This window comes from Fukomys damarensis, unplaced genomic scaffold, assembly GCF_012274545.1.
Source record: "Fukomys damarensis isolate Sample0158 unplaced genomic scaffold, DMR_v1.0_HiC HiC_scaffold_8, whole genome shotgun sequence".
In the NCBI taxonomy this organism is placed as follows: domain Eukaryota; kingdom Metazoa; phylum Chordata; class Mammalia; order Rodentia; family Bathyergidae; genus Fukomys; species Fukomys damarensis.
Window position 1 is genome coordinate 31,811,857 of NW_022900920.1, and position 6,970 is coordinate 31,818,826.

Consider the following 6,970-nt stretch of genomic DNA (forward strand, 5'->3'; position numbering starts at 1 on the left):
TGGCTTTTTTTTTTTTTTTTTTTTTTTTTTTTGGGACAAGGTCTCACTATGTCATTCAGGCTGATCTTTAACTCACTGTGTGGCCCAGGCTGGCCTTGAACTCATGGTGATCCTCCAGCCTCAGCCTCCTGAGTACTGGGATCACAGGTGTGCCCCACCATGCCTGGCACAAGTATACTTTTTGATAAATATTTTTGCCATTAATCTGACTATCCTGCTGCTTGTCCTTTTCTGTTGGTTCTTATACTAATTTGTTTCAGAGGAGCTTTTGCTCTTGCTGGAATTATAATGTATTATAATATGTAAGGGAGGAGTGTTCCACAGAGAATGACAGAATCGCATGCGTAACAGTCTCTAATCGGTAACAGTCTCTAATCGGACGCTGCCGACCCTTGAAGGCAGGCCTGTGAGGAGGTGTGTGACACCTCAGCCCTGAGGCCACCACACGGAACAAATCCCTTTTGTTAAAGGCAGCTACCCAACGTTTTCTTACTTATTGTGACTTACTGTTACTTTTTCTTTCTCATATTATCATCTAGTGGTGTGACTTTATTACAAAACTCTAGAACACTCACCCAGTGAGGAAGATCTAGATTCTCTAATCTAGTTTCTGGAACTCAAGAAATGTCCATGATGTGGGGGCATCAGTTAAAGTGTATCATGTGCACTGTGAGCACGTACACAGCTGCGGAAATTTGACTTCTGGTAATCACGTCCCACCAGAACAGAACTTTTGAATGCACCAGTCCTGAATTGCGATGCAGAATTGTTTACTGATTGGTCACCTAGGAAATATAAAAAGTGACAATATGAAGCTTGATAGAGGTAGTCCATTCTTATAGATTCTAATTCCTCACCAGAAGTCAAATTGTTCAAATTATTTAGTTAGGGTATATCAAATAATGCAGAGAAAAAAGTAAATATACTGACAGCTGGTATGCTTTTAAAATAATTTCTTTATTCTATCCTCGGTACCAAAATAAACAAATAATAATTTCTTTAAAGGGCTGGGGATGTAGCTCAATGGCCCTGCATCTGCCTTGCAAGTGCAAGGTCCTGAGTTCAATCCCCAGTAGCGGGGGAAAAATAATTTCTTTCAAAACTATTTTTGAAGGACTGCTAGCTGGGTATGGGGCACACCTGTGATCCCAGCACTTGGGAGGCTGAATTGAGACTTCAAGACCAGTCTGGGTTACACAGCGAGACCATGTCTCAAAAACAAAACAAAGGGCCTGGGATTTAGCTCAGTGGTTCCACCACTACCTTGCAAGTGCAAGGTCCCGAGTTAGATCCCCGGTACCAAAATAAAGCAAAACAAAAAATCCTCTTAATTTCTTCATAGATACTCTAAAAGTAAACAAAGGTAAAGCTAGAGCGTGGTGGTACTTGCTCATGATTGAAGCATTCTTGGAGGCTGAGGTAGGAGGATCAAAAATTTGAATCCAGCCTGGGTAACATAGTGGCTTAGTGAACTCTGTTTCAAATCAAGGGGACCAGGTCTGGATGTAGAGCCATGTGCAGGCTCAATCCCCAGTACAAAAGAAGACAAGTAGCCCCACACCTGGGCATCACCACTGACCCAGAAAGGACGGCTGCCCGGGGGCTAGGACGCCTGGGTTCTCACCATCACTGTCTTGTGAGAACTTATGAGAAATCCTCAGCCCATGTTATAAGATGATGCTGGACGCAGGTTTCTGCTAGTTCTATCCCTGCTGACCTCATTATCCATCCCAAGGAGCCTTGAGCCTAGCCTGTGGACCCCGCAGCCACTCGCCTCTGGCACACGTGGGGCAATCCATGGACAAGCAGCTCCAGGGAGGAGACCAGCCGTCCGGGCTTATCCAGCTCCTCCCCGGGACTGCCTTGGGATTGAGCCAGCCCTTGAAGAGGCCTCCATTCCCCCACCTCTCCTGGCTCTGGGATGGGGGTCATGCCTGGCTGGGCTCCAAGATAAACTTTCCCAAGCCAAAAGATAACCCGATATCAAGGTGAAGATTAGCTTTAAAAGGCCTCCTCATTCTCCTCGCACTCTGTCCTGCTGCGGCACTCCTGTGGTCTGTCCTGCCTGCTGACACCAGCCACCATGTGGGAGTTTGTGGCTTTCTTGGGGCTCATCCTAGTCTGTTTCTTTTGGCCCAGACAAAGGTCTCCTGGCACCAAATACCCAAAGAGCCTCCCATGTCTCCCCATAGTGGGCAGCCTGCCGTTCCTCCCCAGAAGCGGCCACATGCACATCCACCTGTTCAACCTGCAGAAAAAATATGGCCCCATCTATTCCTTTCGTTTGGGCTCCATAACGACAGTGATCATTGGCCACCACCAGCTGGCCAGGGAGGTGCTTGTCAAGAAGGGGAAGGAATTCTCTGGACGGCCCCTGACAACGGTAAGAGGCGTCCCTGTCTCCCCTCCCGCCTACCCCGCCAGCCTGTAGACTAAGAGGAAGAGTGAACGTGAGGCCCAGGGGCCGGGGAGCCCTCACCCTATCACCTCACCCTTGAACTGGATGAAAAACCCTCAGAGAAGCTGGGGAGAGACCGCATAGCCCCGGCCCCACAGGAGTGTTCAATGCAGAAACAGTCAAATGTTACTCTGCGACAAACGGGAGCAGAGGTTTTCCTCATGGGAAGGGGTCAGGGAGAAGCATCCCTGCTCTTAGCAGGCTGGGACAGCCATCTGCCCAGAGTTGTCCTGTGGCTCATGGGGGGTGGCTCAGGTGGCATCTGGGGCTTGCTACTGGTAAGCCATTCCAGATGCGCGCCCACACACCCACCCCTGCACAGCCAGGCGGGACCCTGGCCTCAGCTCTCATTGGACAAAGCTGCCTGCTCCTTCTTAAACATGTCTGCCTGAGGGGCTGGCCAGCTCACCTCTGCATGCTCCTCTGAGGAAGCTGGCTGCGCTTGTGGGTCAGAAGGTGGAGGAGAGAGACTTGGGTCTGTCGGTGCCGCTGTTCCTCCAGGAGGAGACAGCGAGGCCCAAGACCAGCTTGGGTATGCAGAACTCGAGTACTCTCCAGACAGGGCCTGTGAGTGGGTGTGCAGCTGTGTGCTGAAAAGTGAGCGGCAGTGAGACAAGCTGAGCCTTTGGGAGCACTCAGAGGTCTCACAGCTTGCTGTTCCTTGCCCTCAGGACAGGCATAGTTCAGAGAGCTTACCCTGTCCACACCAGCTCCATCCTGCTCAGGAACTCATGATGAGAGGCATGTAGAGGTCACCCTACCAGCGAGCGAACCCTAGGCCTCCCAAGCTCTCACTCAAGGTCCTACTGGAGTCAGGAGGGGCCTTAGGGCCTGTCCTACCATGATCTTCCAGTCCGGGCAGAGAGGAGCAGGCTGTCCCCATATGGGCCAGCATGCCAGCTACTTGCCTTCCCCCCAGGAAGAGGAAGGGGCTCAGGAGGGTGGGGCAAGTGTGTGGGTGGGTGGATGGGGCGTAACTCCTACAGCCTATCCTACTCTCCAAAGCCCAGTGTAGCCCTCTTGTCAGACAAAGGGAAGGGCATCGCCTTCGCCGACTTCAGTGCCTCATGGCAGCTGCACCGGAAGCTGGTACTGAGCACCTTTTCCCTGTTCAGGGATGGCCAGCAGAAGCTGGAGAACATAAGTAAGTGCTGGGGCTGGAGAGCGGAGCGAGAGGGGAACAGGGAGGGCCGGGAGGCCTGTGGACAGTGCGGTCCAGTCTTTCCCTGGTGACTGCTGCCATCTCGTGGCTGCCTGGGATCCGGGCCCCGCCCTGGCTGAGAAGCTGGCAGGGCCGAGGTTACTGGCTCATCACCCCGCCTTCCACCCCTCTCTCCTCAGTATGTCAGGAACTCAGTGCCATGTGTGACCTTCTGGCCACCCGCGATGGACAGGACACAGATTTGTCCGCGCCAGTCTTCACAGCGATTGTCAACGTCATCTGCATGATTTGCTTCAATACCTCATACAAGATCGGCGATCCAGAGTTGGTGACCATAAAGACCTTCACTGAGGGCTTTGTGGACAACGTGAACAACAACAGCATGGTGGACATATTCCCCTGGCTGCAGGTGAGGACGAGGCCAGGTGCCCGATCCCCGCACCCCACTCTTCCTCCTTTGGCTGCCCACTCTAGACCCACACTTTTCCTAAGCACTCCACCCACGTGCTCTCTCCTGCTCTGCCATTCTACACACCTGGCTCTGGCTTTTCGTGTATCTCAGTACTCTTGATGGTGACTCTCACTTGTTTTTCATCTGCCATGTGCCGGGATTCAGCATTCTGTGCACCTTCATCATTTGATTCCTGATGGGGATGTGGTCCTGTCACCACTGTACACTGGAAAACAGATGCGAGCAGGTTAAGCAGCTTGTTCATCTTCAGACTCGTCTATCACTTATTTTATTTGGGGGGTTGTAACAGTGATTGAACTCACTGCCTTCACACTGACCTACATCCCCAGCCTATTTATTTGTGTAATGATAGGGTCTCACTAAATTACCAAATTGTGCAAGCTGAGCTTGAACTTGCAGTCTTCCTGCCTCAGCCTCCCAGGTTTGGGGGGATTCCAGGCATGGCCACAATGACCCGTGCTCTGTCCTCGTCTTGCTTCCACTGCGGCTGAAGCAGGGCTGGGTGGGAGCTCTCCTGAGACAGAGAGCTCGGCTCAGCCCCCGGGAGGGGTTCTCAAACCTGGAAAAGAAGTAGAAGAGGGGTGGACTTCGCATTTCTTTCTGCTCCCCAGATTTTCCCCAATAAAGCCCTAAAAATTATAAGGCAACATCTTAAAGAGCGAGATGCTATGCTGAGGAAGAGGCTGAAAGAGCACAAGGTAGGTGACGGCGCGCACAGAGTCGGTGAGCCCCACAGCGGCAGGGCGCAGCTGGACCTCCAGAGCCCAGAGCTAGCGGGGAGAAGGTGCCTGGGAAGATGGCTTAGCTGATGAGCGGGACTGGGAAAGCGAGGGACTGAAGGGTCTCTAGGAGGCATGCATGCACCCCAAACTCAAAGCGGGCCCAGGTTGTCTCCCCATCCTCCCACAAGCTTCGGGTCCTGGCCAGGCCCACCCCACCGCACTAGTGTAGGGCAGGAAGGCCGCAGCTGGGTCTTCCCCTTCTTACTGTCTCTGCACTTCTCCAACGCAGGAGAAATTCAGAAGTGACTCTGTCACCGACCTGACAGACCTACTGATCCAGGCCAGGGTGAATGCAAACAATAACAACTGTGACCTAGAAGAGGATTCAAACACACTTTCAGATAAGCACATTCTCACCACCTTAGGGGACATCTTTGGGGCCGGCGTGGAGACCACCACTTCCATTGTGAGTTGGATCATAGCCTTGCTGATACACAACCCTCAGGTGAGCTGCCCCATTCCTGGCTTCCCCTGCACCCCGAGCCCGCCCCGCCAACCCCATGCGCCCATGTGGGGAGAGGCTGCAGGGAAGCGGGGCCTGGCTGAGACCCACATGCGGCCTTGGGCTCATGCATGGATCCCACGCACCTCGCTCTGGCCCTCAGGTGAAGAAGAAGATCCAGGAGGAGATTGACCAGTATGTGGGCTTCAGCCGCATGCCGACTTTCAATGACCGGAGCCATCTGCTCATGCTGGAGGCCACCATCCGAGAGGTCCTCCGCATCCGGCCCGTGGCCCCGGTCCTCATCCCGCACAAGGCTGTCACCGACTCCAGGTACCCCTCCCACAGCGCCGCCCTAGGTACTGCCATCAGCCCAGCCGGTGTGTCCACCACTCTGGCCCCCGCTGCCCGGTGCACAGATCGGCCGAACTCTCAGAAGCCACGTGGGGTGGAAGCCCAGGGCCCGGTGAGGCACTGAGAGCACACGCGCACACCCAGACACACACACGTGTGCACACATGCCCACCCCTGCCCTGTCCCGGGACCCAGTGCCTGTCCAGGAGCAGCTGGTTCAGACTGACCCAGGAGGAAGCTGAGGGAAGGAGAGGGACTGGGAGTGGGGGCTCCTTCCCCAGGGAGGGCCACGGGAAGGCGGGCAGGCACCCTAACCCTGCTGCCCTCTCCTCTCCACCTCTCTCCGGCGGCGGCAGCATCGGGGAGTTTACCATCGACAAGGATACAAACGTGCTTGTCAATCTGTGGGCTCTGCATCACAGTGAGGAGGAGTGGGACCGACCAGACCAGTTCCGGCCTGGTGAGTCTGCTCCTGAGCCTCCTGTCCGGGGTGCCTGGCGTGGCCTGCACTGTCACCCACGCGCCTCCCCTCCACCAGGTCGCCTGACCTGTGGCAGACACCCCCACACCCTCACACTGGATCCCACGCTTTCCCTCTGTCCTCCTGGCCAGTGGCACCCTCGTCGTCTCCCTGTCCTTCCTGCACCCTCTGTCTCACGTAGGGCCACTTGAGGGCTGGGCCTGTCTCTCCACAGAGCGCTTCCTAGACTCAGCGGGGAGCCAGCTCATCACCCCGTCCTTGAGCTACCTGCCCTTTGGGGCTGGGCCCCGCTCCTGCGTGGGGGAGGCCCTGGCTCGCCAGGAGGTCTTCCTCTGCATGGCCTGGCTGCTGCAGAGGTTCGACTTCGAGGTGCCGGAAGACGGGCAGCTGCCCTGCCTGGAGGGCATCCCCAAGATGATCTTTCTCATTGACCCCTTCAAAGTGAAACTCACGGTGCGCCAGGCCTGGAAGGAAACCCGGGCTGAGGGAAGCACCTAGAATTGGCACCGGCCACCCAGACGCAGAGGTGTGTGCGGTGTGCACACAGCTGGAGGCGCAGCTCCCACTGCCTCCCTCTTTTGCCTGCAGCATCGGCAGGCGATGTGCATAAACAGCAGTGTTTCAGGCAGGGGATTTAGCTCCGTGGTTGTGGTGACTGCCTCGCAAGCACAAGGACCTGAGTTTGATCCCCAGTACCAAAACAAAACAAAACAAACAAACAAAAAACCAGCAGTGTTCCTCCGACAGGCCCCTGTCAGCGCATTCATTCATTAGACAAATATTTCACTGAGCGCGTGTTACAGGCCGTTCCCCGTCCCA

General features: G+C 54.9%; 1 protein-coding gene and 1 long non-coding RNA gene across 2 annotated transcripts in view; one reads left to right on the forward strand and one right to left on the reverse strand.

The window, feature by feature from the left end:
• Positions 1 to 5,108, reverse strand: part of LOC104863799 — a 6,959-nt gene extending 1,851 nt beyond the window's left edge. The window contains exons 1-2 of the long non-coding RNA XR_780679.2: positions 4,156 to 5,108; positions 576 to 785 (exon numbers count right to left, since the gene is read on the reverse strand). This is a non-coding gene — a long non-coding RNA (uncharacterized LOC104863799). The remainder of the gene's footprint in view (positions 1 to 575; positions 786 to 4,155) is intronic.
• LOC104863800 (steroid 17-alpha-hydroxylase/17,20 lyase) lies at positions 2,060 to 6,756 on the forward strand. Its single transcript, XM_010626441.3, has 8 exons — positions 2,060 to 2,383; positions 3,464 to 3,602; positions 3,800 to 4,029; positions 4,704 to 4,790; positions 5,104 to 5,319; positions 5,480 to 5,649; positions 6,027 to 6,130; positions 6,366 to 6,756. The coding sequence occupies exons 1-8, from the start codon at positions 2,084 to 2,086 to the stop codon at positions 6,647 to 6,649; spliced, it is 1,530 nt and encodes a 509-aa protein (XP_010624743.1). The 5' UTR covers positions 2,060 to 2,083; the 3' UTR covers positions 6,650 to 6,756.
• Positions 6,757 to 6,970: the final 214 nt, after the last annotated feature.